Here is a 16820-nt window from a genome sequence, read left to right as displayed (position 1 = left end):
CGCTGAACGAATGCGCTTCACTAGTGTAATTATCCCGCACTCTCGTATTTGTAATTTGCTACTACCTACTGCCTACCAACCCTACCTTATCTAAGGCCCATGTACCTGTTCCAACCCCTAGTATGTGCGGCATGGCCAACTATCGACCGTGTGCAAAAGTTGGTGTGTGTTTGTACCAACACATACAGGTAGCGAGGGCACCGAGGCAGCACGAACCGGTGAGCCGGCAGGACGAGAGCACTCTCGCTCTTGTCTGCTTGTCATCGTAAATCGTATTCTGAGGCAACGATATATCTCGTAGGCGGGCAGTTTCTTGCGTGTGTTCATAGATATATAACGTTGCGCAGCACCGAGCGGCATCAGGAGGTGCAACAACTACCTGTTGACGTTCCGGACTGCATCGACAAACTACACACATGCGCTGCCAGGAACTGGTGTATCCAAGTGCTGACGCCAGCCCAGTGGATATGCACGGAGGTAAAATTTGGGTTAAGAGAGTGCAAAAGTTGTGTAGTCAGAGTCCAACACAACATCAAGCATCCTCAGTACCAACTGTAAGACTACTACAGTCCGATGCTTGTGTTAATACAGTTTGACGCAGCGCTAAGATATAAGAGCTCGAAAAGAGGGGGCGAGCGATCCCAAGGCTTTGGACTCTCTGATGACAATCCTGGAGGCTCATGGCCTGACGATAAATATAGATGTATATGTATACATAGATTGTCAGAGTGAAAGAGAGGTAAGGTGTGCAGTGCTATACTGATGATACATAATTATATATGCATATGTTTCCATTTCTTTTCTCTTTTACGACGTGCAAAGTATGGACCCGCATCAGCTGCTGCCGTTTAAATTATTTATACGCTGTATAGCTTGTGAATGTTTTTCATTAAGTAGTTTATACGTATTAGTGTATAAGTTACATGTGTATAAACTATTAATTTTGCTTCTTTTAATTTACAGAAATAACAACTCTGAATACAAAAATAATAAGGTTATTATTGATCCTTAAAAATTTATGTGTTATTTATTTGAAATAATTATATTTTATAATCTTAACATTAAAAAGATTAGAATCTTTAGCCATGCACGTCACTGTATACGTAAGTGTCATATACGTATATATATATATATATATATATATATATATATATATATATATATATAAATGTATTATACATACAGTTACGTAATACGTATATGTCTGCACATCTCAGACTCTTTTTCTCTCTATGTATATATCTATATTTATCGTCAGGCCGTGAGTCTCTGGGATTGTCATGAGAGAGTTCAAAGCCTTGGGCTCGCTCACCCCTTCTCTTCGAGCTCTTATAGCTTAGCGGTGCGTCAAACTGTATCAACACAAACATTGGACTGTGAAAGCCTCATTGCGTTGTACTGTACAAGTTCAGTAAGTGTACGAGCTCTCTTAACCCAAATTTTACCTCCGTGTGCTGGTGCCCGCAGTGGTAAAAATGGTAGGCCCACTTCCTTACATTCCGTCTCTACCGTGTTAGCATTGTGCCGAGCAGCAACTGCCGGACCTGCATCAGTAAGGCTGATGCTTAATTGAACTAGGCAAGTTCAGGTAGAAGGTAGCGTGATTCTGTGCATAGTGATTGTATTTAGTTGTTTTAAAATACAGGTAACAGCTGTATATTAAAATATTGGTGTCCTCTATTGATAATACATTTAAGTGCCAACTATCCTTGTCATCTCTTCAGTCCTGTAAAGAAAACATCCACATGTCGTGCCTTGCTCAATATAAGTGAGTGAGTAAGGTGCGACACATTACAACTTAAAAAGAGATGCACTGTATACACTTTTTGCTCTTTTGAACTATTTTTTAGAAGCTTGATGTGTAAGATCTAAGCTGTTTAATGAAACGGACTTTGTTTGCAGCATCGAATTCTAATTCTTAGATATGCCTTAAACAAGACTTATACATCACAGTTTTAAGAGAATAAAATGTTATTTACTGCACTTGTCTGACGCAAGTGTCTTTGATGAGTAAATATTAGTATTCTGTGTCTCCTATTCCTAGTATTTTTTTACTTTAAAACAGTATCAGTACATCTACGGATAAGCTTTTTTAGGTGCATTTATATTTTGCTTATTATTAATGATATTGTTAGAGCCTGTGCTTAATTTTTTCTTGTTTATTATGTTCTCAAAACTTATTTCTAATGTTCGCACACATTAAACATTATAATACCTAGAATGTGCGTAACAGTATATTTGAGCGGGCTCAATAAGCCACAGAGCTAGAAAAGTACACATGGAAAAATACTACTGTATTAACTCGGTGAAGAGCTAAAGAATGAGTATAATACCATTTCCTTATATTTTAAAGTAATGGCCGATTTTTCTCTCAAAAAATTTTATAATTAACTTTTAGTGAGGACACAATAAAAAACAGCTCTCTACAGCAGTTTTCCTGGGATGAATAATTTTTTAACAAAGTTTACAATTAAGAGTTATTGGGATAAAGCAGTCCTTTTTGGCATAATAGACTTCAATACATCTGCACATAAACTAACTGCCTTATCTGCTCATTTAAATTACTTGACTTCTTATGAACGGTGCGGGGTTGCAGAAGAGTGTCTGACATTGTGACTTAAGCTTTCATAGGTTCAAAATTTAATACAATGATTATTGAGATTAGGCTTGTTCTCATTGTTAGGTCTACAGAAAACTGTTTGCAATAACTCATTATTATTGTAAAGAGCCAAGAATGAATTAAACGAATTTATGAACCAAAAATGTATTGTTACAAAAATTTCAGATGATTTTTATACAATTCCATGTATCTTTAAAGTTAGTGATTTATATTAGTCAATTTATTAACTACCTTTTCCAACTAATTAAATTCTATTTCTACACAGTGGGAAAGTGCAACTTATCGATTTTAGTTAGTTTCTGAGACTGTGCTTCCACATGAAGTTTTAGCTGTATCATGCATAATATTTTAAGACTTTTGCATATTAGTGTTTTTAGTTTACTCTCCAGTAGAGTACGTTGTTAGAAACTTCTGTCTAATAATCATTTTTTTTTTTTTTTCTTTCTGTGTCACATTGCTCATTTTTGGCTCATTATAATTTTTGTCAAGTTTTTTTTAACGAGCCATTTTATTATTTAGATTTTACATAAAAAGTAAATTGTCATAATAAAAGGTGTCTAGATCAAACACGAGTTGGCAAACATATTTGAACAAGTAGCTTGGATACATACAAACAAGTGTGGCAATGCTAAAGTTAATTGATATTAAATCATTATGTGGTTGACGGTACAAAATTAGTTTTGTTTTATCCTACATTGACAGTAGTAACTACAATATACTTATCTGCTTTAAACTACCATGTTGCTTTCAGCTCACTACTTAGAGTTATTATTTGGTAGTAAGAAATTTATAAAAAACTCATTCCATGCTGTTTTTATGAGTTACATTATTATTTCAGAGATAAGGAATACTGATGTTCAATACCAAATCATTTGTACTTAAAAAAATTTAAAAACTAATTTTTTTAAATATGTTGTTCTGTGATGTGGATGTTGAAATTTTTTTTCTTATTACTTAGGGGTGAAGTCATACTAAATGAAAGTACACCCATTAATAAACGATGTTAATAAATTAAATTATTTATTAGTACGTACTGAAGAGCACAGCTACGTTGAAGTATAAAATCAATTTGTAACAACATTTTTCCATAAAAACTAAAGCTAAAAAAGTTTATGCATAAAAGAAACGTGATGTAGAAATTATCATTGAGAGATTACTTTCATTGCATAAAAACTTTTACCCATGAAAACTTTAATTCACGATTTTATTTACATGTGACTTATATTTCATTTATATTTAATGCTTCCTAAATACGTCCTATAGTATACTATTTTTTTAGAAGAAAAAATTACGTTTTACTCAGTAAGTTATGATAAAGTATAAGTGTCAACTATTTTAAGTCAGTGTAAGCCATTAAGTATAAGTTATTTTATAGGATTAATTTCATAAATTTAATATTGCATTCTTAGGTACCTTTAGGTGCGGGAATCGCTTTTGCCCACAAATATCGAAATTCTGGAGGAGTATGTCTTGCACTGTATGGTGATGGAGCAGCTAATCAAGGCCAGATTTTTGAAGCTTATAATATGTCGAAATTATGGGACGTACCATGCATTTTTATTTGTGAAAATAATGGTTATGGAATGGGTACAAGTGTAGATAGAGCTTCTGCCAGTACCGAATACTATACCAGAGGAGACTACATTCCAGGAATATGGGTAATATAGATAATTTAGAAAATATTATAATGATGCTGTGTCTCATTTCTAATAATTTCATTTAACTATAACATAAATGAATTAGACACGAAGTCAACTAAACAAAAAAAATTATTGACAAGTTTGTAGTTAATTAGAATAAATATAGAGCTGTACTTTTTATCATAGTACAATATAATCTAATAATTATACACAAGCTGGTTCCATGAATTTATGGTATATTTAAGGTTAGGTTTCATTGCTGTAGGACTGTGAACATTTTTAGACAGTAAAAATAGTTATTTCCGTAATTAAATTTCTTTTATACGTGATAATAAATCTGCTCGACTTGATTTTGTAAATTATCATTTTTGCTAGAATTCTGTTTCATCTGTTTTGTAGAAATTTAAAAAATGATCGTAACCTGTTTAATTGTTTATTTTTTTTTTTAATTAAAAAAATTAACAAGATATGGCCTCTTAAGAATTCTGTATTTTTTATAGCTATATATATATATATATATATATATATATAATATGTATACATACACATATTTTATATTATAGTGCTCTACGTCCGGCTCCTTTGTTAAGGGCACTAATATGGGCACTTAGCACTTGGGAAAGGGACAAGGAAAGGGATAAAAGGCCTCCCATTAAAGGAGGGGAGTTGGGGAAAACTAGGCAATTTTTTCTGCGAGAAGGTCGCCTCAACTATCCTAAAGGAGCATTGCGTGGTGAAAAAGCACATGTAAAAAATCACAATGATGCTTGCCCAAAAAGTCGCACGGTCTCGGAATCGAACCACGGTCTCCCGCGAGCTAATCTACGACCAAGCCGACTGAGCCACTGCGCGCTAAGTTATACATATATATATATATATATATATATATATATATATATATATATATATATATACTAGTGGGGCTCCGCCCCCCTGCGCGCTCCGCGTGCCACCCCCCTTTTATTGAGCTATAAGTGTAATTTTTTCACAATAAGGTTTGTATTAATATTTTTTAAAGCCTCAAAAAATAATAAAATTATTTGTTAGTATGAAAATAATATGTTAAAGTATATTTTACAGAATTCGGAAGACTATGGCATTTTTCGAAAATACTTGGGAATTAATTTTCTATGCTGAGGAATGATTACTGGTCTGCTTTTGAGTAAATATGAAGAACAAGCTGCTAATTTCAAATAAAAGTGGTAAAGTTTATATAGACAGAGAGATGTGCCCTTGACTTTTTGTTGGTGAGCTTTATTATTTCTTCTAGCGGCTCCCTTTTTTAAATGAGCTGTCTATCGTGTATGTGTCAAATGATATTTTTAAGCTTTTATAACTATATATGCCCCCTGAGCGCTCTGCGCACCAACCCCCGTAGTTGCAAATTAGATTCACAAAGTATAGAAAAAAACCCGAATTATATTAATTGTTACTTAAAATTAATATATGTAACAAATGTATATTGATCATAATTAATTACATGAATTTTTTTTCGTTTCCGTTTCGACTACGAAAATTTTTCGCGTAGTTTATTATGTCTGAAAATTTTTTTGGTAATATTTTTTGAAACGAATACAAAAAATTTTTCATTATAAATTGTAAAGATGATTAAAATAAAGCTCTTTTACATTCAAACGAAATTTTTAATTCTAAAAATATGTCTTGTAAAGATTTTAGTTTATTAGAACCAACAGAAACGATGAAAAAAAATATTGATACTGACAATAATGAAAGAATATTTTGTAAACATAAATTCCATGGAATTTTTTTACAACTCAGTCATGATAAACGTCGTATTTCGCAAGAAATCATAAAATTAAAAAAAAATTTTTTTCATTAATGGTCCTGGTGGATCTAAAAAAACTTTTCTATACAAAAGATTAATTTATTATTTTATATCAATTAAAAACAAATTCTTACGATGGCTTGGACAAGTATTGCTTCTATTCTGCTTCCAAAGGGAATGACCACTTACAGAACTTTCAGACTTTCTTTAGACTTAAGCACTATAGAAAGTGCATTCTTCCAGTTTGAGCCAGATAAACAAAAATTATGTAATGTAATAGGAATTATTTGGGATGAAGCTTCTATGGTACCAAAAAAAGCGTTAGAAATAGTTGATAGGACTTTCAAAGATTTATCTAGTAGTGATAAACCTTTTGGAGATGAAATAATAGTTTTAGGTGGAGACTTTCGTCAAATTCTCCCAGTAGTGAAAAACGGAAGCAAAATTACTATTGTTCAAGAAATCATAAAATTTTTTAATTTTTGGCCTTTATTTTATATTTTTTATTTAAAAATAATATAAGTTCAATTAATAAAAAATTTTCTTCATTGCTACTAGATATAGGAGAAGGCAACTTTTATAATTCCTCAGACACGGAAAAAAAATGGTATATGTTCTTAAATTTTTAATAATGATGATGATTCTTTTATAAGTGAAGCTATATTAACATCTCACAATGAATACAATCACTTTTTTAACAAAAAAATTCTAAATAATATGGTAGGAACATTAGTAACGTACTACAGTATTGATAAAGCAACTCACAAAGGAGTAGATAAATTAGACGATAATATTTATACTTATTTCTTTACAGAATATTTAAATAGTAATAAAGAAGGTCTTTTTTCACACGAATTAGATTTAAACGTCAACGCTATTGTTATGTTAATACGAAACTTAAACATATCTGAAGGACTTTGCAATGGTACAAGATAACGAATTACAAAATTATTTAAATACAACTTCGAAGCTGGAATAATCCCAGGTAAAAAAAAGGAAACAAAGTCTTTAGTCTAAGAATAACACTCATTACAAACAATTCTTCTTCACTACCATTTATACTGTACAGAAAACGATTTTTATTTATCTAAACTCTTCCTATAGCTATCAATAAATCTTAAGGTCAAAGTTTTGATGCCTTAGGGATATACTTTAGAAAACCATTATTTTCTAATGGGCAATTATGTGTTGCACTGTCTAGATGTTAAAAACAAAAAAAAATTTTTATCCCAATTAAATCAGAAAACAAATTTGAAAGTAAAAATATTGTTTGGAATGAATTTTTAGAGTAACAAAAGAACTTTTCTATGGTTTATTACTGTTTTTATACTTTATTGCAAATTTTATCTTTTATCAAAAAAGCAATTTTCAGTCTGAGTACTGAAGGTGATTCTGTGACTATATAAATGAAGCTCAGAAGCTTCTGTATTCGTTGGCATTCCTATAGGTATGTTTTTTTTCCAAGGACATTTATGTACTAATATAATTTCCATATAGCCAGTATAAAAGATTTTAACATAAATTTTGTGTGTAATTGAGCTTTATATATAATTGAACGACTTTTACAACCGTGGCGGCTGCATACAGTACCGGAGTCGATATATATTGTTTTCTATCTCGCTCACAAATTTTATTTGAAACAAATAGTTTAATCCTCATTTAGGTGTTAACACATTAAATTATTTAATTTACGGTAATCTTATAACTGTAACGTTGGAGACGTACTACTTAGATGTTGCTGTCAATTTTTTTTTCTCCCTTCGGATTTTTCCCATGCTGATTAAAAAAATCCCTCGTTTCAAAAAACACAAAAGCATTAACCAACATAAATCTACGTGCTAGTCCATGCGTAGCTACTATATACCGAGCATGACTCACGCTCATGCACACTGCCGTACATATAGACTGGAAATGAAAAGCAAATTAAATGCTTTTCAGTAGAAAAAAATTAAGTAAGTTTAGAAAAATATGGATTAGCTGGGAATGGTTACGCCTATCAATATGATTCATCATGTATACGGAGTTACAGTTAAACGGCAATTTAATTAAACATTCAAGCACATACGGGAATGTATGGATGTAAAGACGTGATGACAGTAAGTATTGAAATTGTTTTAAATAGCTATATATTATAATTATTGTCAGGATTAAGAATGGTAGAAATACAAGTAAGTGTTATACTGGATTATCTGTTGATGTTTTGGAATTTAATATAGTAAGATGGGATTGCAGATACGGTTTCAGTTGAGGTAAACCAGATAACATAGACAGAAGTATTGGATACGTTCTCTGAGTGGGATTTGGCAAGATTCTGTCAGTAAAATTCTTGTGAGTGTGCTTATACGATAGCCTAGGACATAGCTGATTGCAGCGTATTGGACTATTTGGGAAATAGTATTACAAGCACGATGAGGCAGGCATAGTCGATCAACTATACCACATATATAGCTTTTATGCAAGATGAGAAAGATCTCTTGTCTAAGATCTCTACCAAACAGCACGTAGAAATTGGAGAATGTATATATATATATATATAAATTTTTTTTGAGAACGAAGGTCTTTATGTCGCGTGCTTGGGCTGGAATTTTAAAAACAACAGATTTCTATGAAATGGTACCGTCTAGTACCCAGATTTATATAATCATAAACAATCCGTTTTTTGTAATATGTTTTCAGATACACCATCATGGATGCAAAATTTTATCAGTGTGACAAATGTAACTAAAATTTTTCAAATCAAGCGTGTCTATCATCACACGAAAAAATTGACAAAAAAAAAATTTTTGTATGTGATCTGTGTAGCATTATAATATTAGACAAGAAAAACTATTTGCGTCACACAAAGAAATTCCAAAAACATTGAAAAAAATTTTAAGTGTATTTAATGCGAAAAAAGTTTCAAAAGAAATTATCACTTACAGAGACATTTGAAAAGTCTTGAAAAAAACGTTCAAAAAAATATTTGTCAAAATTGTGAAAAATGTTATGTAAGAGCAGAGCACCTTAAAAGACATTTTAGAGTATGTAATCAAAATAAACATCGTAAGTAAGATAATTGTAACAAAATTTTTTGTTATGGTCAAATAAAATTATATGTGAAAATTAGACCACTTGTAACAGTTAATATATAAGGCTTTACGAATATATTTACATTATATATGGGGAAGCTGGGAGCTGGGGGAGTTGGAAGGGGAGCTGGGGGAGAAGTGGGGGGGAGCTAGCAAAAAAGTAGAATTACTCGAAAAATGGAAGAAAATGAAAGAATAACTACCTTTTTTGGGGGGATCTGAGGGGGAGCGGGGGGAGCAAAACCTTGTTCTAACTCTTACGACTATATAATATAGGAAGATATACATATATATATATATGTATATATGTATATAAATATATACATTCCTTGGGTATGTGACGTCATAAAAATACATGTGAAAAATAGCTATTTTGATTTTTTACTACAACTTTAGTGAAAATAATAATTTTTTTTGACGTTTTTAGGAACACTTGGTTTTAGTGTTATATAGACAAGGTTAAGTTTTGATCAAATTTTATGTAACCGCTTGCACGTTATGAGAGGTTATATGTATGTCTGGTAGTTTTTCCATAACTCTGTGTCTTTAAAAGTTTTAAATCGTTTTTTTTTCTCTGGGCCTATTTTTTGTACTTAATTGTAGAACTTTTACATGTAATATATACTTTACAAGGCCACATATGTATAGTGTTTTCTGTAACTTTAAAGTTTTCATAATTTTCTGGTACTATATCGTTTTAAAGTTTTGTTTTTAAGGAAAATGAAAAAGTACATGTCAATTATCTTTTAAAATTGTACAAGATGGACTAAGTAAAATTTTTCATGCAAAAACCTAAATGCCATGGTAATGTAAAAAGCTTGTATTTATATAAATTAGATAAGTAACAGTACAACGAATTTTGTCAGTTACATTAAATTTTGGAACCTGAAGTCATCTGGCTTACGTGTTTTGATCCATATACACTAGTGGGACTCCACCCTCTGCGAGCTTTGCGCGCCGATCCCTTGATTTTTAATATTTAGAATAATGAGAACTTAAAAAATATAAAATAGAGTTATCGATTAAGGTATTAATTAGAGGTATTTGGTACAATAGAGTATTTAGATGGTTTTTTCAAAACTAACAAAGGATCATCTAAGTGTAAGAAACATCTCTACTTATTACAATAACATTAGAATTCCAAAGTATACAGATCCCAAAATAAATCTTTCAAACAAATCCCTATGTATTTATGATTTTGGCGTTTTAGTAATTACAAGAAATTTAGAGCACAAACATTATCCCTTTGAGCTAATAAAAAAAAATTTGAGCGTTATTTTCCATACAGAAACTTACTTTAATCAACGCTTAATTGATTTAAGACTCCAGGTGGTTTTTGTTTTTATATGTTCAATAAAGTGTATTCATCTAATTACATACAGTTTATTAGGTCCACGTAGCTTTCAATACAGTTTTATGGCATTGTGTTTGTCTAATGTTTACTACTTAAACGTACCAGAAAATTACGTGTACAGATGCAATAGTTGAGCTACTATCCTATTAACTATTACGTAGAAATTTAGGTCTACCCTTACCTACACTATTATATAACTTATACGGTTTGTCCCCATATCACATGGGCTATGATAAGCTCATAATACAAAAAATACGTACTGTCTACTGAATCAAGGATTGGATTATCTTGTGGTTTGGAACAAATGAATAAGCACTTTATCTATACTCAAATTAAAATGAAGCATCACGCCGAAGTAGCTAACCTTAATTTTGATACGGAGGCTTACAGATACTCAGCTTTATAAAATAATCTACTTCACGTCAAATAGCTCGATGCTATATGTTATTGTTTTGTATACTTATGGTTTTAAGAAAAGCTTTATAAAATTGCCATGCTTTCTGTTAGTTAAGTACCACTTTGCTTATTTTCGTAATTTTTGTGTATTTAATAATGTATATTAACTTTTAAAGCATTTGTACTACTTTATAAAAGTTTTTAAAATCCATTCTTTTATTTACAAGTAACATACTTCAATTAATTATAATAAAACACTTTTATAAGAATATACTCGTATATAAGAATTTTGTACAGACGCCCGGAATATTTTAGATCATTTCTGATACAAAACGTTGTGGTTCTTTATTAAGACTGTAGGTTTTAATCGTAACAATTATTCAGCTACTGTAACAACTAAAATTAGAGCGCGTAATTTTGTGTTCATTAAGAAAATTAACAAACTTTGTTGAATAAAACTGGACTTGTGCAAAACTATCAAGTTACATCACGGTTTTTTATTGCATAACTTAGTATAAGATTTTTTCTAAATTATACAAATATAACATCATAGAAATTCATACATTAAATAAAGACTTTGTACGTATTTTAAAAATAACATAAACAAAAACAGCTTACCTTATCGAGAACTTTACACTTACAAACAAATCGAAGTATCATAAATATTATTAATTTATAATTATTGTATTTATCATTTAGTACAATATAAATATATAATAGATAGCTATACATTAGTTGCGTGCATAAAGTTGGTTGTTGTGGGTGATAGGTTATCTCAAGAAATCGCATGGAGGGGAGACCGTGGGGGTCGTAAGGGACTGGATAAAAGTGTTAATAAACAATGAATATGACTTACTTCTTTTCTTGTTTTTTTAGGGCGGGGGTGGTGGAGAAAAAAAATATTTGATTGGATTGTACCAGATAGGGAAGACTACAATATTTTTCAGAAATACTTCAAAAAAAGTGTTTCGCAAGGAGGGGCTGGGTAAAGATTATGGGGCTGCTTTTTGAAAGATATAATGAAAATACTACTTATTCTAAATAAAGTCGGTAAATCTGACTTTTTTGACGTCAGCTTCAGTGCCATGGATCTGCTGCTCGAACTTAGCAGTCCATCCAATAAATGTTATTGATCATTCCTACAATTTATTTGTGATGTGAGCATGCCTTGAATCTTTTAATTGTGGTTTACGTAGTGTTTGTGAGTCGAAGTATGTTACAATTCACGACCCCCAAGATTCACTAAGTGGAGCACCGTTGTGTGTTGACACGTAAAGTGAAACGTTGTCAATTTAAAATTTTCATCTATCTTTAACATTTTTCGGAATGACAAATTCCAAGAAAAAGAATTTCCCTTTGTAATCCATACAGTTTTAATTAAATAATAAGCTGTAAAAAACTTTAAAAAATATAATGATGCTAAAAAGTACCATGTGTTTCTTACACCATAAAATAGTTGTTGGCTTTAATTATAATGAAAAGCTGATCTGTCACTTAAGTGATTATCAATTCGTTGATTTTAATGCTGCTCTTTCAATCTCAATGAATGTTCTACTCAAGTTTCTCAACGTTTAGAATTGTAAACATATACATCATTTAAAGTTCTCCTTCTGATTTGTCCTCTTGTAATTCTTAGGCATTATTAAAAATTTTTGTAATTCCTAAGGACTGTTTTTCGCTAACTTTGTTAAGTTGATAAGTCGTTGGTAAAATAGTTTAACGTTAAATGGCTCTAGATGGCTTAGGACTAATGAGCTAGACCGAGTAGGACGAACGCAGACCTCAAAGGATTGGTAATTTTTGGTTGAATATTTAGAGCTAAAAGGGTGATGCAGGATCATCGGTGACTGTGGTTTCTAACCTCACTATACACAGCTCCGCTCTCGACGTCTGCCAGTAAATGATTTACTTGGATTAATACTTGCTGGCCTCACGTAGACTTGTTGTGAACTAGTCGTTGCTGGAATTACATCAAGATATTTATTTGAAATAGTGGTTTTAAAAAATATATTTGCTGGCAGAGTAGTTGAACGTTAGATGGCACAAAAATGGATCGATAAAATTGATGGTAGGTTAGTAAAGATTAATAATGGCCCTGAAAATAGCCAGTGATAATACATCTAGTTTTTCTTTGTTTTGCTTCATAATAAAAAGCCAGTGGGTCGATGACTTAACTGACAGGATCTGGCGTTTTTTAAACAGCGCATATGTGCTGCTTAACTTGACTAAGACAACTGGTATTGCGGAGCTCGGGTATCTGGATCCGGGATAGCTTGACTCTTGCCCTCGGAATCTCTGCGTATCAAAAGCGTGCTAAAGGGAGGTACACCATTGACTAAAAAATACTGTCTTTGGGTTCTTTCCTGAATTACCAACTGCTCATTGTTGGTGAAGAAAGTGGACCTAGAGAATACCTTCTTCGGTGGTATGCCTTTAAAACGAACCACTGGGGAGGGGCTAACAAAATTTTCAGTCAATATGGCTGCCCAAACTTTTCAGGGTTATTCATTCTAGTTTGCTGTTGTAGAAAAAGATGATCTGGCAGCACCTAATCGGTTGGAAGAACGAAATCCTGAAGTGTTGTAGCAGGTTGTTCTTGGGCTGGTTGTCTCCTGGTATTACGCCGGAGATGTTGGTGTTCAAAATATCTTTTTTTTGCACTCCGTTATCTCAGCTGTTTTGAATGAGATTCGACGTAACTCGCTTATTAATTTTAACATCACCTATTGGATTTTACTGGATAAAAGCGAAAAGCTAGCGTATTTAAAAAGAAATTTAAGCTTGTTTATTGCTATCGTTATAAAATTTTTGAAGATAAAAAATATGCGAAAACCATCAACAAAAGTGTCAAGAATCAGTATGCAAATTTTTAGCAAAATCGGTTCAGTAGTTTTCGTGGTTAGCAATTAGACCGTGTTTTGGGACTTTGCTTCATATATTTGTGACATATATATCAACGTAAATGCTGCCTTAATGTATGTTGTAACATCCCATGTTATAATCTTAATATTGATTACTTCGAAACACATAATGTCGTTTTTAAATTATAAAAAGCAAAAGCTGAGTGATCTTCAAACATTGAGTGGTACACCTGCTTCTGCAATCGCGTGACATATAACTTACTTCTTTTAAAATAAGCTACCATCACAAAATTCGAACTACGCGTGCAACCTCCAAAAATCTTATGAAGCGCTCATCTTACAACATCAATTCGCAGTGGTACATCCAAGAATATAAATAATCAACAATTTCAACATTCTTTACTGCGTATTTTCACAAGAAATATCATACACAATTTTGACAGCAACTTGAACTTAATGTAAAGATCAGCAATTTTAACCATTAATTACTATGTAATTAATGTACTACGACTGTGCTTGTGTCCATCGCGAGTGACTAGGTCAAGCTCTGATTGGTCGTTCGGATTTCGGACCTGATGCGTTCTCCTCAAGTGCAAGAGTATAAAAACTCTTCGCACATAACAATATTCGCCTTTACTTTTTTATCAAGTCCTCCAAAGTATTTATATCAGTTGGAGAGTGTGTTGTGTTGCATCTTTTAAGTAGATGTAAAACTTAGTTCGGTGACTAAGCTGTATGAGAACAGCTCGAGCAAACCAGACCACTGTAAACTCACCTAAAAGTTAATCTAGAAGGAACAAGAAAGATAGGACCGTCGACTTGGGTTCCGGCGTTAAAAGCAGAAGCCTAATTATTGTCATCGCCACGAGTACTCTCGTATAGGATTATGATCATCCTTGCTGTCAATCTTGTAAGATCTTGTAACTGCGTGCGCGCAAACAGCGGCTAACCAACTATAAAAGAAGTAAGTTGAGACATAACTTGGTTGTTGATTAAAATTTACTTTTCTAATTCAAGCTAATTCCAACAATATTCCAACTAATAAATTATATGAAATATTCAAAGATGTAAAATTCTAGCAACATAACTTTAACTTTGACAAATAAATTGAAAATCAAGAAAAATTTAAATAGATTACATATGAAAAAGACTCTTACAAGGACGTAAGATGAAAAGGTGAATAAGATACGCTACTACTCTATAACGTTAGACATAAGCTCAAACAGTAAGTCAACGCTAGCTTGGCGCACACCACTCCATATATATCGCTTGATGAAATCTAACACCACAATGCCGTGTCAATAATTTAAAAAAAAAGTATACTATAAGTCAAATCAAATAAGGCCTTTGGGTCAACGGCTGGTTCCTGATAAAAAAAAAATTTATTTGTTTGTAAAACGACTACTTTTTCAAATTTTTTTAGTCTTACCGCCATAACTACTTGTTACATGTTAAATAATGCTTTAAAATCATAGTAAATATGGCTGCAAAGGACCATATACAGCCTCTAGGTGCAAAGAACTTTTTATTATTTGTAAATGTTATTAATAAATAATCCATTTTTATGCGAATACATTGGTTGATGAGTAATTGTGTGTCAATGTTTTTAATAATAATAATTTATCATAAGAACACTATTAATATGTTTGAATAATTTTTTATTTGTATTTACCATGCATGCCCTAGTATACCGATGTATTAAGTTGTGGTAGGTTTATATTCAATGTAACATTTGTTAGTTTTTTTCGTTGATATGTCTGGACCTTATTAATACTTTGATAATATTTGGTTTGATTTTAATATATGGCTTGACCTAATTGATAGGTTACCAAAAAAAACATTTTAAATTTATTTTCAGTCAACTCTAGAAAGTCAATAATTTCATGAGATTTTATCGTAATCGAAGTAATGGATCGTCGAGAATATCTGTCTGTTTCAGTTTCTACTGCTGAAGTATTTTTACTTTAAATAATAATTAACATACTTTTAAAGATTATATCCTATAACCCATTATTATCTTTATTTTTATTAAAACGCTTACCAAAAAAGTTATTTAGAAAACATGAAATTCTACGATGTGCATCAGCTTTTAGTAAAAGTTTATTATCTGATTGCTGGTGAAGAAGCTTGTAGTTCTTACCTAGAATACCATGAACAGCCTCTACGACCTATCTCAAGTTTGTTACGTATCAAGATTCATTCGCTTTAGTTGTACTTAAGTTTGATCTATTTTTTTTAAAGCAGTTATGAGAACCTTAAAACCAAGATTTTCTTAATAAAGTACTACATACTTAAATCATCTATCTACAACGAAAATATCATCTTTTTGCATAATAGTTCTAATACCATTTTGATCATCTATTACTTTATTTATGATACTTGCATCATTTTCTATGGCCAAAAAAGGACTAGGGAGGTCAACAAAGACTTTGTGGTATAAATAGTGAAAGGTTTGACCAAAAGATATTTCTTGTGACCTGATTATGATTTTTGTTGAAAATCGTTATTTTGATAACGTTGATATATTCCATCAAAAACTAAAACAAGCTCAGTTATTAAATTGAATAATTTTTTTGCATAAATATTTGTATGATTACGGACAAGATCCTCTCTTTTATTACTTTTAACATCAAAATTCTTAGGTAGAACATCTTTTTCAAATGAATGAATTACTGTCACAAAAATTGGAAACCTTACTTTCGAATTTCATTTCGTATACAGATCAAATAAAATAATTTGATAATGCAGTTCGTAATTTAAATAACCAAGAAGCTAGAGCCTGCATAATGTCTCTAGAAGCTGATGATCTCACGGAAACTAAGAATTTTGTCACCTCCTGTTATTGATCGGTCGAAAGATTAGTAAAACACAATACTTGTTTTTCGGTAAGCTCTGATAATTTTATTCTTTTTTAAAATGTTTTTGGAGGTTTATCTGAAAGTTTTTTTTGAAATATACATATTTCATCTGTAGTTTAAAAACTAGTGTTACTATATACCTATGTAAGTTTCAGGTCATTACAAAAAAATTGTTTTTTGATTAAATGTTTAGCACTAACATAATTTATATTTAGAAAGTTTTCATTTTTTGGAAAT

The 16820-nt window shown here is 31.5% G+C and overlaps 1 protein-coding gene across 1 annotated transcript in view; it reads left to right on the top strand.

The window, feature by feature from the left end:
* Nucleotides 1-16820, top strand: part of LOC111642868 (pyruvate dehydrogenase E1 component subunit alpha type II, mitochondrial-like) — a 357445-nt gene that overhangs the window by 253427 nt on the left and 87198 nt on the right. The window contains exon 4 of the mRNA XM_089595686.1: nucleotides 4030-4278. Coding sequence (XP_089451812.1) covers nucleotides 4030-4278 — 249 coding nt within the window. The remainder of the gene's footprint in view (nucleotides 1-4029; nucleotides 4279-16820) is intronic.

This window comes from Copidosoma floridanum, unplaced genomic scaffold (genome assembly GCF_036245765.1).
Source record: "Copidosoma floridanum isolate Cflo_tuat_1 unplaced genomic scaffold, Cflo_Japanese_pri ptg000027l, whole genome shotgun sequence".
Lineage (NCBI taxonomy): Eukaryota > Metazoa > Arthropoda > Insecta > Hymenoptera > Encyrtidae > Copidosoma > Copidosoma floridanum.
This window is presented reverse-complemented; position numbering and strand designations above follow the sequence as displayed.